The sequence below is a fragment of the Anoplopoma fimbria genome, chromosome 12 (assembly GCF_027596085.1).
Source record: "Anoplopoma fimbria isolate UVic2021 breed Golden Eagle Sablefish chromosome 12, Afim_UVic_2022, whole genome shotgun sequence".
In the NCBI taxonomy this organism is placed as follows: domain Eukaryota; kingdom Metazoa; phylum Chordata; class Actinopteri; order Perciformes; family Anoplopomatidae; genus Anoplopoma; species Anoplopoma fimbria.
In genome coordinates this window covers 15,393,544-15,409,953 of record NC_072460.1, presented here as the reverse complement: position 1 = coordinate 15,409,953, position 16,410 = coordinate 15,393,544, and the positions used below count along the sequence as shown (strand labels likewise).

Here is a 16,410-nt window from a genome sequence, read left to right as displayed (position 1 = left end):
TTTTTTTTTTTTTTTGTTGTACAGACTGGTTTGATTGAAGGAAGGAGAGTTAGCATTAAAATATTTAGTCTGACGGGCCACAAAATGTGTCAAAAAACCTCTCGCTGCCATTTGAAGAGACTTTGCTAACGACCCCTTATCGCACACACAAATGCACTCCTCTTAACACACATTAAATGCTACTAACCGCACACTCACGCTGCATGAGGCCAAACTAACGCACGCCTCTTGTACAAAATCACCGTTGCTCTTATTGTCGTGCACCTGTAGTGATGAAACAGATGCTCTTACAATCTACACAGCTTCAGAAACAATGTCGGTAAAACCTGAGATTTTCTCCTGAACCTGAAAAACAAAAAGGTTGCATACTTTTTTTTTTTTATTCTTTTTTTCTTGCTTTAGTTGATGAGGGCTATGTTGCCTCTGGTTGTTTGACATGTGACACTAATTTCCCCAGCCAAAAAAATATAGTGCAAAAAAATTGCCCAAATTGTCCCAGTCAATGTCATGTTGATGCTGATCACAGTAGATTTTGCACTGAAGGTGTTTCAATGTTGCGTCTCACATTGCCAAGTATATTTTTCACTATTGCGGCTACAAAATGTTGCTCTCTCGTATTCGGGCTCAGCTTCAGTACAATGTCTCCAAATGTCAATGTGTTTTATTATAATTGTTCTAAACCTTACAAGACATTAATTGATTATAGCCAAAACTTGCGAGGAACGTTCAAACTTGCTTTTAAAAAAACACACAGCTTCTAAACAAAACTTCCCGGCTTCATAACTGCTGCCAGTGTATCATACGATATTTTCTTGTTTTTGTTTGTGTTGATCATTTTGCTAGATAATATATACCTGTTAGGTGTTCTGTTTTCTTTGGGCTATCCTTTTGTTAGGAGAGGTGGACATTTTGGTATTTGTACAATTAATTTGCCATCAGTTTAAAAACAAGTTGCCAATATTTAAATATCTGTTACGAATCTATTTCCGCCTCTGGATCTCATGGGAGTCGCTGACTTTCTGCTTCGCCAAGATGAAAAATGCAGATGCACACTACAAAAATAAGAATCTCAAGTCATTTACTAAAGATTTTACTCCTAAAATCATATTTTTCTTACACAAAGCGGAGAAATCCCCACATACTTGATGCTTTTTGTAGGGCAATGATCTCAACTTAATAGAAAAATATGGTTTTAAAAACTGAATTAAATGACTTGGATTTTTCCCCCGCAGTGCATATGTCGCCTGTTTAAAGCTGCAATCAGTTTTGTAGACGTGATGGATAAAAAAATAAATAAAAGGATGATGTTCTTTTGATTTGGGTGCCAATGGGAAGTGCAGCACATGATGAGCGAGCTCAGTGCCAGTCGCTGCCGAGGCTGGAGGACAGTAGAGTACTTATAGCTTTATTTTGGTCCTTGGCCTAACCGATGTAGAATATCAAAAGGGATCAGATTTGGAAGATAATGGTGAATGAATTTTTGGTTTTCTTGTATATGTTTGGATATCAATAAAGCATTCCTTTAAATGAATGAGTAGTGTTTGTATTTTTAATCTGTCATTTAGATCTGCTCTAGGTAACACAGAATTTACAAATCACTTAGATTTTTGTTAGTTTATCAATACTACTCTCTAGAATCTGACATTGGATTCGACAGTTCATTAAATGTTTTCTTTTTTGGCTCGAACCAGAGCTTGTGTCGTTTATTTTAAAGCCTAAACAAATAAAATGGATCTAAGATTTTCAGTGGTTTAGTTGGCTTACGGCCGTTTATAGTCATAACTACAGGTCTGTGCGCTGAATATGATGAGGCTAATTGGAAACATAATTTTCTAATAATTTAATGATTTGCACAAAGTATTATTCAACAATTTGTTAACCTTTTAAAGAAAAGCATAATAGTCTTGAGTTGCTAAAATGATATATTTTGAATCATTATGGCTTGCCATTAAGTTCAGTCTTCATCTATAATGACGACAAAAAGTACTATTGTGTTTTTAGTTTCTTATAATGCTTGATGCTGAATAGATGTGAGGATCTGTGATACCATTTATAAGTTTTGATAATACTAGAATAATTGTTCATAACGATGTATTTGCTGGGTACTATAACCTAATACATTCTTGCTTTGGACTTGTAGAGTTGAAGTTGTACGGGAAGCACTCTGCACTACACTTATTGAACTTGTATTTGTTTACTGCACTTATCCTATTCGTAGTAGTTTGTAGCACTTACTATATTCGGATTAGTCTGTTGCAATTATTGTTTTCGTAGTAATCTGCCTCTGCACTATACTATATATGGCACACGATTTTAATCATACTTATGAACATACAGCATGATCAACCAAGTTGAAGTAGGAAAAGAGTAGTTCCCTGACCGGGAATCGAACCCGGGCCGCGGCGGTGAGAGCGCCGAATCCTAACCACTAGACCACCAGGGACACTTGCTTCATTTGAACGATATGCAGAGAGTTACTTTTGGGCCAAAGTTGTCTTTTCTACCGCCGGTATACGGTCTGCCATTTCTCCTCTACTCCTCCCTCTGTGAGTCAACACACAGTAAACGTGTCCCGTCCAACGATGAGTGCTGTGGAGGTTTGGATATGACCGACTATCTAACGACGCTTTATCGTCACGTGATTCATATAAACTTCCAAGAAGTACTTTTCGGGCCATTTGGATGCATAGAACTGCTATTTCTTGTAATTAGTGGATAATAAATAAATGGATTTACAACATCACGACCTCTGTACCCAACTCTGATACATTACAGGTATATTAAAGGCGTAACGTTACTGAAATAGATCTAAAATAATATTGGGATATAATAAATAATAACATATTATAAATATATATACTGTTTGTTTTAAAGTGGTTATAAATCCGTACATTACGTTTCGCAGTTGTCGTGGCCGAGTGGTTAAGGCGATGGACTAGAAATCCATTGGGGTCTCCCCGCGCAGGTTCGAATCCTGCCGACAACGAACTGATGTTTTGTCTACTAATTGAGTCAGGTTAAAGATTCATGTATTGGCTTTAAATCATATAGAAAATGACACACAATCCACGCAGACACAAATAATAGGTGGCGAGTTTCATGAGTAAATACAGCAAATTAAATCTTTCCCACCTGTTCAATATTACTCATTTTGTTTTGGCATGTATTTTATTTATGTTTTACTGTTTTACCACCTGTCTGCAACGCATATAGGCTATGTTATTTTCTTTGAGATTTTAGATAATCTATGTCATATTGTATTCTGTGATATTTTACTCGCACTTTTATTTGCATGATTTTCTTATGTACCTATATTTGTATAAGCATTGTTTAAGGTCACACGACAGCTTCTCTGTAGGCTAATTGTTGTGCATATGACAATAAATCACTTAAAACAAAAAAATATTTTCAACAGGTATCTGTAAACAACAACAAAACAAAAAAACCTCTTATTAGGCCTACTATATTGAATTTTCAGTTAGGTGCATTGTATGGATTTCACCACAAGGGAGAGCTCATCGTACGGGTCCTTAGTGTTAATGTCTCTCTGTGGTTTTTCAACTCTATCACAGCCAGTGAGTGTGCAGAAACTGTATGAAAGCCACTGGAATTTGGTGAATTTCAGGAAAAAACTAAACGGAAGTTTGAACCAGACAAATGTGTAGAAATATTGGATCCTAAAAAATAACATAAAATGACAAAAAAATATAAATACCTAAACATAAAAACAAATAACTACCAAAACGAGTGAAAGAGTGATCTTGTTGTTATTTTCTTTAATTATAATTGTATTTCAGAATTTGGAAAACATATATATTTTTGGCTGTTGCACTATAAATGCAAACACTCATATTACACTGATAATTATGATGAATACATACGAATTCGACAAAAAAAAACTGTGTGTATTGTATTAAGTACTGAGTAACACATTCATTGCCTAGGGTTGGAAAAAGATTTATTAAAAAAAGCTATTAAATGTAAAATGAAATAAAACATTATGACGCGAAATGCATTTCATAAAATAAATCATAACCTCCTGCAGTTTGATTTCTGACCCTTCCACCTGTTTTTGGAAACATACAACAGAGTGATTAGTTTTTTTTCCCACATGGACTTTACACTTCCTCTTCCTATTGACGGCTGACCTTTGGCACTACTTTTTGTGTCGATTCTTTTATTTGAGAGTTCTATACGCCCCGCCCCCTGACTGATACGTCATCGACCCTCCCTGTATAAATACGCACGCCGACCGCTCCAGCCAACAAGACGCATCGCTGACATCCGTTCAGACCTTGGAGGGTTACACTTACCCAAAACTTATTTTCCAATGGGCCCCGTCGCCTAGCGTTTACTGCCCCAGCCTGGCCGACTGAGTTGAATTGGGTGCTACGGAACATCAAGCAAGTTTGGGTCCCTAAAAAGGTAAGGGGACTCCCTGGTTATAAAATGGTGGTAACACCGTATTTGGGTAATGGGGATTTCCTACCAGAGATGTTTGCACTAAGGGATTGCTTGATCCCTGAAAGACATTTCTGCAAGAAATCTCTTTTTGTTCAGGCGACAAACCTACTCGGATATGCTCAGGAAAACACCGTGCTGACAGTGTTAAAGTGAGCAGACTGTTCAGGCTCTTTGTTGGAGACAAAATGTCTCCGTTACAAGAGAAAAGGGTCCAGCTTTACTATAAGTTATTGTATCCTCTCGCCTTCTTAAATGATGCTTTTTATCTTCTGTATTTTTTTGTACATTTTTCATGTCACAGAATATCGTCAAAATGTCGGCTTGGTGCAGTGACCATCTCATGTAAACAAGACCCCTGCAAAACATGGGGTGACGTCATTACACTAAGGATGTGAACGTGCTGTGCCCGAAAACAAACAAAACATCTTTCTGGTTTTATTAATGATGCGTTCTGTCCGTCAGACACGAGCAGTTTTGTTATACACTTTGTTTGTGTATGTGTTCCTGTTTGAATCCTCGGTGTTTTGATTCTTTTTTTGTCACATTTTCTTGTATATATTCAGTGTTGAAAGGATCTGTCTACTCATTGATAAATCTATCGATTAATCCCCAACAAAGCAGCTGTTTAAGACATTTATCAAGCAAAACTGCCAAACATATGCCTGTTAGTGTTTGCTTACATATGATATAGTACACGAATAAAGTCATGATAGATAAATACATTGATTATGGAAACACTCATTAGTTGCAGCCATATATATGTGTATATATATATATATGTGTGTATATATATATATATATATATATATATATATATATGTATGGTTAAAAGGTTCCTTAATTTTACAACATGGGCAGTGACATGTTGTAGCCCTTTTACACTACACATGTATAGAAAACATATAAAATCAATTACAATAGAATGCAGTTACATACGTGCTTATATGATTATATAACTAGAAAGAGGATTAGATATCATAATCAAAAAGTTGATTCGTAATACATTATGGTTAATTAGTATTTTATTTTTTATTTATTTTTTTAAGCACAAATACCACAAAGAGATCAGTTGTTCTATGATTGTAAAATGGATATCTTTGGACTGCAGGTTGGGCAAAACATTTGAATAAGTCAACAGGCATTTGTCGCTATTTCCTGGTATTTTATAGACCGAACAATTACTAGATCAATCAAGGAAATTATTGGCACATAAACCTGTAATGAAATGACAGAACGCTTACTACTAATAACAATTAGTTAAAGCAACTGTAAGGAAATCCTCATCACTCTTGGAGGTCTTGGATACCTTTTTTGTTGGCATTTGTCTTGAAAGGAGTATTGAAAAATGTCTCAAATCCTTTGCTGAGTATCGCAGACAGTTTTGGTGATACTGTTTTTTTTCCTCTCCAGGCTTCCATCAAGCACAGCATACAGCGACCAACTACAGTAGAATGGCAGCCATTCCAGCAGGCGGTTCTCTCGTGGCGACCACTGATTACTACCGAAGTGAGTCTCTATCCTTTTTTATCCCCTTGTCACACCAGTGCACAGGGCCAAACTGACTTCTTGCCCCTTTTGGTGATTTACTATTACACTGCCGTTGGATTTTCACTATACTCCCACTAGATGAGCCATAATTAAATTGCTTAACATTTTTGATATAACGAGTCACCGTAGGTTTTTTCTATGAGTAAAAGATGAATAGTATGGGCTGGGCGCATGTTGAAACATTTGTGTCTCAGGCTGAATCATTTGTTTAAGACTTTTAGCATTAGTAACCTATTCCTTGTTTGTACGCGCTTTTTAAAAGAAGACTCTTTAATCTCAAGATTAAATCATTTATCGAGTACTACTGAGTTTTAATCTAGGTATTGCATAACGGTCTTATTAACCTTCACATCTTTACTTGTTGCCTTTCACCTTTTCAGTTTGGTTGACTGTGACTTAACCAACCACTTGCTCAACTGTCTTTCTGCTGATTCCCTCCTCCTGCAGGGCGCATCGGCTCTACATCCAGTAGCAGCTCTTGTGGCAGTTCGGAGTACAGTGGAGAGGTCATCCCTCACCATCCAGGTGTGTGTTTGTATCCATTAAACAGAAAAAAACCCCCAGAACATTCAAGTCTTTATGCCAAAAAACACCTAAAATATTCACCGGTTCCCTTCACAATAAAATCTGTCAGTGTGGAAAAGCCCCCATATGAAGTTACAACCCAGTTTACAGTTATTGAGTCAGGAAATGACGCAAGACAGCTCACGTGTACTCTGGGGGGGGAAAAAAGGAGTAATTTAAATGGTGGGGTTTTTTAGAGAACCGTGTGATCAGTCAAGAGAAGATACATCTACCGGTATTTCAAAACATGGTGAAATTACTCAATCCACACTGTGGCTGAGTCAGCTGTGAGCTACTATGGTTGAGTCATCCTGGAAAACAACTCGCTCCAGTCTGATTCACCTTTTTTTTTTTTTTTTTTTTTTTTTTTATCCAGCAGGAAAGTGTTTGTCAGTCTTGTAATTTCATTTTTCCCAAGATTAAGGGATTTCTTTACTCTCATTATGTCTTCCGGTTTGAATTATGATGTCAGTATTAACAGAAAAATCATCCCAGCCTTGGCACAAGTGCATTCAGCCCCCGATACACCAATATAACCCAAAGGTCCAGTTAAAATCAAATGACTTCACCAGTAATCCTGGATCAGCGTGTCAGTGCAGCTTTACTGTATAAACCGTTTGGGCCGACAGATGGTGCTGGCTCAGGGTTGGTTTGTGCATGCCTGTTTAAACTGCTGGGTCAGCTCTTTTAATGGTGTCAGGGCGCTGATATTTTCACACAGCTACACACAAATGCACGCCACAGTGTTGGAAATGAATGTAGGTGAAAGGGGAATTGTGTGTGTGTTAAGACAATGGAATGCATTGCACAATTTTTATTTCTTTTTTTATTTATTTTTTGGTTAGTCTTTCAAGATTAAATTTGATTGAACATTACAAAGAAATAAATGAAGTGGCATTGGTGAGGTATATTTTTAATAGCTTTAAAATCATTACTATAATGGTAAAATGATGGCATTATTTACACCAACAAACAAATGAAAAAAACATAGGAAAAGTGTCTGTTAGACTGTATAGTATTACATTGTAGTACTTGATTACAGGGTTAACATTGATGGCTTGGTGTTATAACCAAGTAAGCAATGATTAATTTCCTTTTCAACATAATTAAAAAAAAAAAAAAAAAAAAAAAAAATTGAGTTCAATGAAATGTAGGAGAATACAAAGACGATACCTCTGTCGCTGTCCCCACTTTGAGAATTGGCTTGACCTAGAAGTTACAGAAAATGTCCCTGTGAGTGACACCTTGAGTACCAGCTGCATTTGCATACAGTCAGTTTGTCACAAAGCCAAACATGAGGCAGAGTCCTGAGAGGGGAAACCTGAGTCACGTCTCCCTTGGAGTGTAGCCGATGAAACACAAACTCAACTCAAACACGCATACTCTGAACACTCACATTGGGTCGCTGTCATGGTACTGCTGGTGTGCTTCAGAGATCCATGTTTAAACTGTCATTCACTCTGTCCTGGGGTGTTATAAATGCCAAATTAATACACAAAATTACACAAACGCCACAGATAGAAAAATGAATTAAATGGACATTAGGTGCTCTGTTACCTGTATAAACCCATGTCTTCATTATCTGCCTCTACAGGACTCCCCAAGCAGGACTCTGGACATTGGTGGTCCAGTTTCTTCTTTGGGAAGCAGCCAGGGATGACCCCACTGACTGAGGAGGCACAGCAGAAGTAAGCAGAAGTCGTAATCCTTATTTACAAACTTAAACAGGTTTAACTTCATGCAAACTGGCTGAACTGGTATTTGTCATTATGATCCACAATGTGGATTATTCAGTCTGTCCTGGTTTGGTGGTGAGATGTCTGCAAGCTATTACTTGTCCCTGTTTAAACTCGCAGTCTTAACCGGTTTGTCACACTCTTTCTATTATACAGTATCAAGAATATCTTCACATAATCTGTCTCTCTCAGGGCGGGGGTCCAAGGTGCAGTGACGAATGGTCAGATCACCTGCGTTGCCAGGGAGATGGTGATGCAACGCCAGGTGAGTGAGAGCAGTGATGCAGGAAGCCCCTCCTGATCCTGCAGTCTCACTCTGATCCACGCCGCACCTCGGAGGGGAGGTAGAACCAACGACCAACGCTAGGTGACGGGAGGGTGTCCCGTTTACAACCTTATTAGTCTTTTTTTTCTTTTTTTTTTTTTTTATATTATTTGTTGTAGTTATAGGGCTGCCTTACTTGTTTTTGTTCCTGTAATCTTGTGTTATTTTATTAACAACCAAGAAAAAAAAGAATTTAAAATAAATACAAAAAAAAACAGATTAAGATGCAACTGATAAGCTCCTGTGTTTGTTTTTTAACATTTGTACTGTGTTTGTAATACTGTGTTGCAAAGACACTGTGGTGCGCACACACATCAACATGCCTTTGTTAAACATTTTTCACTTTTGTCCCACTGTGATTGCAAATGCAATAAAGTAGACTCTTGCAGCCTAATGTTCTGTGTCTGGTTGACGTCTTTGTTCTTCTCACACAACATTTAGAGCAGAAATGTGCCTTCAACATACAACAACTTAAGAAGAAGGGTTTAAAAAAAAAAAAAAAAAAAAAAAAATGCTACAATAGAAGTTTAGTTTGAACAAATACAGCTTCATATGAAGTTTTAAGAACATGATTTTAACTCTGTTTATACGTTATTTAAACACGTGACATGTCCATAACGGTTGGTTGAAATAGCCAAATAAGGACCAGGATGTGAAGGAGTCAATGTTTGCCAGCAACGGTTCACTTGTATTGTACAGGGCTATTCCAGGAACAGAGTAAACACCAAAAGCAGCACTTCACGTCCTCAAGCTGCTGCTGAACCCAGAGCATGGAGTTGTGTAACTGTTTGCTCAGTGTCTAAACACCCACTACATCTGGAAAATATGGAGTCCAGCCGTCCCTCAGGATAAGAAAAACATTCCTTCACCAAACTAGGCTAAACTCCCCCTGTCAGACTGTTTCAACCTTTTTTTTTTTTTCTCTTTTTTTGCTTCTGAAGTTTCAATAAAATTTGGAATGGCAACATTTTGTGACTTTGCTTTGAAACATTTATCACACTTTAAAAGTTAGCCTTGACATTAAATTTAATTTCAAAAACTGTTTACATCTGGAGGAACTTCCTTAAGGTTAGAAGTTACTCTCTTGAAGAGAGGAAAGAAACGTTAACTTTAGAACCCAACTCATCTGGGAGACCAGTGGAAATGCCAACTATCCAGTGGTAAAAGGGCTAGGCGCTCATAACCTTAGTGAAAACATTGATACATTTCATCATTAAGATACGCCTTTATTTTGAAAATCCCATGGAAAGTCTGTTACCATTTCCGTCCAAGCACAACTCTTTCTTACAGAGCCCAGTTATAAAATGGTCATATCATACGTTAGTGCTTTTTGTGAGTTTATATTTAAAATGTAGCTGCCTGTGTTAAATGGGCATTGACCCTGAAGGGATCTAATCAGAATTGGATTGTAACAGAATTTGTGATATCAGCATATATTTTATCGTTGTCCAAACAATCAGTATACTATTGTACCGTGAAGTAAACTTGTGATTTACACCCCTATTTCATATTTCACTATACTATATAATTAACTTTTTAGACCCACATACTCTGGCTGCATTGCTGTAAAACAAGTAATGTATTTATTACCAATTCCACAATCAGTTTTTAAAAGTATAGCCTTTCTGATAAAAGATGCTTTTCTGTTTACGGCTAACTTGGGTGTTTAACTGCTGCTTGCCTTTACAACGGCAATGGTCATTTTATTTACAGGTGTAATTAAAGCTGAATTCAATTGAATTGATATACCCTTCTATACAACACACTCCGCACAGCTTTCCTTTTTTAATCATTGGCTGATGTAACTGCAATAAAACAGCAAGTCTTATGGTCAACAAGTTTCTGAACCAAATGTATATTCAAATCTTACAAGGAGTGGTCATCACATAGAAGCCCACCAGCTCCATGCACACAGTTAGGCTGATGACGATGTAGAAAGAAAAGGCCAACTAACTTAAGCCTATTCCGTTTCCCAAAATTACAAATCCACAAACTCGCTTTATCTTTTGACTTAGACAAATTATCCTGACATGCGGCAAAAAATCTCCCTGATGACTGTAGTGCAGCACAAATCCTGACGCATGGATTTTCCCATTTGACTGTGAAATGGATTTGTGTAAGCACCGCTGTCCTCTATTCACCCCTTCAGCCTCTGTTGTCTCTATGAAACAGAGGAAAGACAAACAATACTGCAAAGTGGCCCCTCTGCATGACAGTGTTGAAAGGTTGAGGGTTTGTTCTGTGGCTCATTTGATCAGAGCGGCCGCTCGTCCTCCCACGCTGCAGTTTTTCTGGGTCACCGGGTGCTTGGAGGGTCATCGGAAAGTGGAAGGGAAGGAGGCGATTTCATCTCTTCTTTGACTGGATCTTAGTCACTCTGTCAGACTCCCCTCCCTCTGTTTCTCTGTATCACAACATCTGTTGTCCCTTTGACTCAGTGGTTGTAGTTGGGCAATGGTTGAAACCTGTATCATGATGGTATTAAAAATATTGATTAATTACCTCCGCCTATAAGGAAGTTATGTTTTTGGTTTGTTGGTTTGTTTGTCTTTTTGTCAGGATTAGGGAAAAAACTACTGGCCAGATTTTCATGAATCTTAATGTAATGGTTAAAGCATGGGCCAAGAAGGAACTCACTGAGTTTTGGAGTGGATCAGACTCACAGGGTGGATACAAGCTTCATTTTTCATTAGGGAAACGGCCTTTACCAGACATTTGTGCTCTCAGAGGGCCCCTCTAGATAGCCTTGTTATTTATAGCCTTGTTATTTATTTTAGTCAGAACAAGGTCGTGTAATTAGGAGTTGTTTCCAACCAACAATGCAAAACCAAACACATTCAAATACCAATCATACAAAACAGAGAAAAGATCCAGTTTTCCCACAGTTTCCTGAATACAGGACGAGAATGTGAGAATTTGGTGGTTGAAGTCTGATGTGGATTTGATATTTAAGGACATTTTAGTTGTTAAAGGAAAAAATTCTGATCCTATAGCGGCTATAATCAATATTTGTAATATTAATCATATTACTACTTGTATGTGGAAAGTCTCGCTAATAGTGATTATCAAAGACAATAACACCTGCAGCAACTTAATTATGTCTGTTTAACTCAGTTTGAGCCTCTTGTATTGACACTCTGCTGATTACATATTTTATTTGCAAGACCCTGGAAGGCAAACCAGCATAATAATCTTACAGAGTTAATTAATTAACAGAATTTGGCTCCACTTCTGCTTCATTTTGTAACTTTTTTTGCCTGAGGATTGTAGCGCATGTTGTTCAGCAAGAAATCAACATATTTTTTTTCTGGAGCAAGGTTGAATTTGTTGAGAAACTTAGATTAAAACAGAAACATAGGGAGTGTGACTTCATTCACCGCTCAGGTAGACATTACTCCACTATATATGTTTGGAATACAAATAGTTATTTGCTGTGTTTACATAACTTAATCAGTTCTGAAAAAAATTCTATTGGTGCAGCTGTACATGATGAAATATTTCCTGTCACTGTTATCAGTGACAACAGCTGATGAGCAGCCGGCTTCCTTCTTCCAAATAAAAAAACAACAACACCACCTAAAGCCAAATTTAAATACACGTCTGTAAATTGGTGCAGGGAATCATACCATACATTTCATTATCTTCAGTTCATTTATGTATAGAATGGAGTTAAAATGAACCGCTGCAAACAACCTTACAAAACACAAACTGTTTCAAAGTGCTGGTCCACTGAAATGATCGCTTTGTGAGGCTCAGTTTAAGGACCAGTTTCCACATTACATTTACGTTGCTTACCATTTTAACCACTTTGCTCCATTGTAGAGCTGCATTAACTTGTCTTTTCCCAAATCCAACTTTGTGACAATATAAACTTTTGACTCCACTGGAGGCCTCAAATTTCATTAGTGTTGACTGCATCTGCAGGCTTTGGTAGTAAATGTCAAATTGAAGTGCCTTTTCACTTGGAACTCGTCCACTATGTTTGAGCTTGTCTGTTTGACTCAGGCTGTCAAATCTGGAGCAGCCAAGAGGCCTCAGAAACTGGGACGTTAAGGGGACCTGCTCTTTTAACTTCCTTTCAGTCTATGAACAATGAGGTGCACTTGTTTCCTTCTACTTGACGCCACGGTCAGCAGGGTTGGTTGGTTTGGAGGTGGAGAAATGAAGAGAAGAAGTGTCCAGGACAATGTTTACCCATAATCCTTTGGGGCCAGTGCCACCTGAGAATCCTGGAACAAGACAGAAACGCAAAGAGTTGAATCACAAAACAATTTCGGAAAATCTTATTGTAAGTGAATCCACCTGTATAAGATACATCAGCTTGTTGGCACTTCCTTGAGTGTTATTTATATGCTAAACGTGCAAAAAAAAATCCCATTTATTGTGTTTATAAAAGTATTATGTTGGATTCTACCGTTCTGTTTTACACTAGTTGAGGTTCATTTTAAAAGCTGAGCAGCTTTGTCCTCTTAACGCTGCAGTACTTCACAGTCACTGGGTGCCCTCGTCATTGCAAACTGGGGAAATATCAGATTCTCTACCTCAGTCTGCGACACTTCTCATTCTCACATTCTCAACTCCCTGCCCTCCTTCTCGTTCTAAACATCTGATCTGCTTTCGGGTCTGCGGTTATTTTTGAGACTGATACCGCTGACATCGATCACTGTAGTTTATTTTGAGTGAATCCCACATGCAATGTCCTGCTGCTATAAATAAACCCTAGAGCAAGCAACTAAATAAGTATAGTCATCCCCAGCTGACAAATACATTCTTGATCTCTCACATTTGCCGAAAACTACATTCCCCAGTCGTTTTAGGAATCTCTTTTTAGAGAGGAAAAGTACTATTTGTGGCTGCTTTTTGATAGATTTATGTCTTCAGTAAAAGAGAAAGAGCTTGGCACTGAGAGCTACAGACTGTGTATGGAGGTCTGAAGGTATTGAGAGACAGACTGCCACATTGTGGAGTATTGAATAAAAATAAATAAAAGTGAATTCAACATAAACTGAATAAAACAAATAACAAATATATTGAAAACAGTTGGAAATAGACTGCATGCGTGAATGTATTTGGATTTACTGCATATCGACCTACTTACTGAGTGTAAAGTCATGTCTTTTTACATATAGCACGGTGGATCCCAAGGGTGTGCAGTGTGGAAGTCAGTAGCAATATAACAAGTAACTTTAGAACCTTAAGTCTCAAAAACAAAATAATTTTTTTTAAATTCTGGATTCTGGATTTTGTCCACATAAGCCAAGCCTATTTGCAACTAGATCAATTTTCTGACATTTTCAATTGTGTGAAAATTATTTTTTTTCGCTTGGGAGCATTACCCCCAAATTTGGTCCAGAACATCTCTGGAACAAGCTGAAAAATATATATTTTTTCAGATTGTTGATGTTCCATACAGTTTTTATATAGCTGGCCCTCAAAGTTTGCTCAAATGCTCATCGCATGGATTACATTAGAAAAAATGTCTAATATCTTGAACGCTGCAGCAGCATCATCTAACTATAAAGGAAAAAATCTCTTTGGGTATGTGTATGTATACATGTATGACTGATCTTTGCATATCTCAAGAGCCACAGGTTCCAAGCAGCCATACCGCATTTCTCAACAACGCTGCAAGCAAAACTTCTGGGGTCCTTCAATTGGCAGTGCCCATTTGGAATGGAACACCCTCCAAACTGATAATAAATTAACCTTTTTTCTTTCATCTTGTTTTCATCTAAATGTTGCGTACATTTTAAGTGAATTTCCAAAAGGGGAAACGTGAATCATTTAAAATTTCTAGTGTATCATTTCATCAAAGCTTGACTACTAATATCATATTTATTTTGCTTTGTGACAGCAAAGCATTGATACGCTTCAAACCTCACTAATATTCTGTTAATATTCTGAATTTCAAGTGAAATCTTTATTCTGCAACATACAATGAGATTTTAGAAAATAGTGTGCTTCTAACTTGTGACCATAAACTCGTGCACAAAGCCAGCTCCTTAAAATAAATGGTTACCTTTGGGATGAACTGGAAAAACAACTGGGAGCCAGACCTGATCGCCCAACATCAGTGCCTGACCTAAGTAATGTTTTTGTGGCTGACTGGCAGCAAATCCCTGCAGTTAGAATGCCTTCCTTAAAAAAAAGTGTACTAAATGTACTATGTCGGTGTATAGAGTTTTTACCAGGAGGCGTTGCCAGGGTGACCCAGAGGGTGAACTCTCTCTGATTGTGTCTGATGGAGTCGTTCTTACAGCTGAACACTTCATCAACAGGCTTCATCTGCTCCGGGCTGGGGGGCGAGTCTGAGAAAGAGAGAGACAATACACTTAATACAGCTTATACACTGTTATTAGTCTATCTGATACATTTTTCTTTGAATGTAGTATTAATCGCATGTATGCTGTCAGTAACTAAACCTCCTGTGAAGATATAAGTTAATCCTATCATACTTAAACATTAAACATCTGCACATGAATCTGTCAGCATCAATTTACTTTCCTACTCTTGGATTTTTGTTTCTTTGTTTTTTCCCCCTCTACTATAAGTTCAAACTGAGCGTGCAGGGAGGGAGAGTTACATGTAGCATGACACAAAGCCAGACATGAAATCCATTTCTGCCTCCACACCATATACAATGGAGGCAAAATATTAATATTATCTTCTTTTGCTGACAGTATTGAAATATATAAACAGTCCTGTTAGGACTTTATCCATAAAATAGTTAAAGATATGTCCTAGATCCTATTGTGACGTCTTCAAATAGCTTTTTTTGCAATTATGGTTTAAATAAATAATGATTTTATAAAAAAAATACTGCAACAACTAATGATAATTATCATTATATTTATTTTGTCTTTTTTTTTTTTACACCTATTTTTTTGTTTTGTTTAGTCAATAAATTGTGAATTAAAGCTAAATCTCCCGTCATAAGTTCTTCAAAATGAACAATAAGATCACTATCACTGTCATACATTTCATGGGCTTGAACAAGTGAATTTTACTTTCTGCTCAGGTCACACTTAGTTGTACAGCTGAAAGTGTGTTTTAAGTACTCAACCAGATAGCATCCCAGTTAAAGTAAACAGGGTGTTATTTCCTGGAAGCACGCAGAGTTCAGCCGGCAGGGTCAAAGGTTAAAATGGGTTCAGAAGGCAGTGGTGTTTTCCTAAAAAAAACACGTGTGATCTTTGTTGCTACCTTTACCCTGCATGAAGGAAACACGTGCTCACCTCCGGCTTTAAAAACAAAATTGAATCTGTGTGTTTGTGTGTGTGCCTGTGTGGGCATACTTTTGAAGAAGTGGTTTCGGGCGAGCAGACAGGCTGGAGAGTTCACGCTGGTCATGGTGTGTCAGATGTGCAGAGTTGCTCACCTACAGGGTCAACGAGAGAGAGAAGGAGCTCATGACTCGGGTCAAAGCTTAAATTCAGAAGATGACTCAGGTGGCAGGTGTTTGTACGTTTTAATCAGTTTTATGGTATGGTGAATAAACATTGTGAGTAAAAAAAGTGAAAGGAACAAATAACAGAAAAGCTTTTTCATTTGCCATCATTACTAACTAGAGCCGTGTCTTTTGAATGAACCACATGTCATAATCCTGACATGCATTAGAAAATCACTTTGATGTTTTGTCTGTTTTGGGGAAATATTAATTTGTTATCAAAATGTAGGTGTTTAGCGTTTTTAATGAGACTTACGTAAGAATATTACTTAGACTGATGGATGTATATTAGTGTTGTAACGGACCGTAGTTGATCTGTACGTGAT

General features: G+C 37.5%; 1 protein-coding gene and 2 non-coding genes across 3 annotated transcripts; 2 read left to right on the top strand and 1 right to left on the bottom strand.

The window, feature by feature from the left end:
- Positions 1 to 2,371: 2,371 nt before the first annotated feature.
- Positions 2,372 to 2,443, bottom strand: trnae-cuc (transfer RNA glutamic acid (anticodon CUC)). The gene has a single exon. It is a non-coding gene; the product is annotated as a tRNA-Glu (tRNA).
- A 461-nt stretch (positions 2,444 to 2,904) lies between these two features.
- trnas-aga (transfer RNA serine (anticodon AGA)) lies at positions 2,905 to 2,986 on the top strand. The gene has a single exon. It is a non-coding gene; the product is annotated as a tRNA-Ser (tRNA).
- A 1,264-nt stretch (positions 2,987 to 4,250) lies between these two features.
- ppdpfb (pancreatic progenitor cell differentiation and proliferation factor b) lies at positions 4,251 to 9,031 on the top strand. The gene is made up of 5 exons (XM_054609131.1): positions 4,251 to 4,425; positions 5,875 to 5,970; positions 6,460 to 6,537; positions 8,171 to 8,264; positions 8,505 to 9,031. Exons 2-5 carry the CDS (start codon positions 5,916 to 5,918, stop codon positions 8,611 to 8,613), a joined length of 336 nt encoding a protein of 111 aa, XP_054465106.1. The 5' UTR covers positions 4,251 to 4,425; positions 5,875 to 5,915; the 3' UTR covers positions 8,614 to 9,031.
- Positions 9,032 to 16,410: the final 7,379 nt, after the last annotated feature.

What these genes read in the sequence shown, in the direction of transcription:
- ppdpfb (XM_054609131.1), top strand. Translation starts at nt 5,916, where the DNA reads ATGGCAGCCATTCCAGCAGGCGGTTCTCTCGTGGCGACCACTGATTAC. An exon ending in GACCACTGATTACTACCGAA is followed by an intron (nt 5,971 to 6,459) that starts GTGAGTCTCTAT and finishes CTCCTCCTGCAG; the next exon opens with GGCGCATCGGCTCTACATCC. An exon ending in ACTGAGGAGGCACAGCAGAA is followed by an intron (nt 8,265 to 8,504) that starts GTAAGCAGAAGT and finishes TGTCTCTCTCAG; the next exon opens with GGCGGGGGTCCAAGGTGCAG.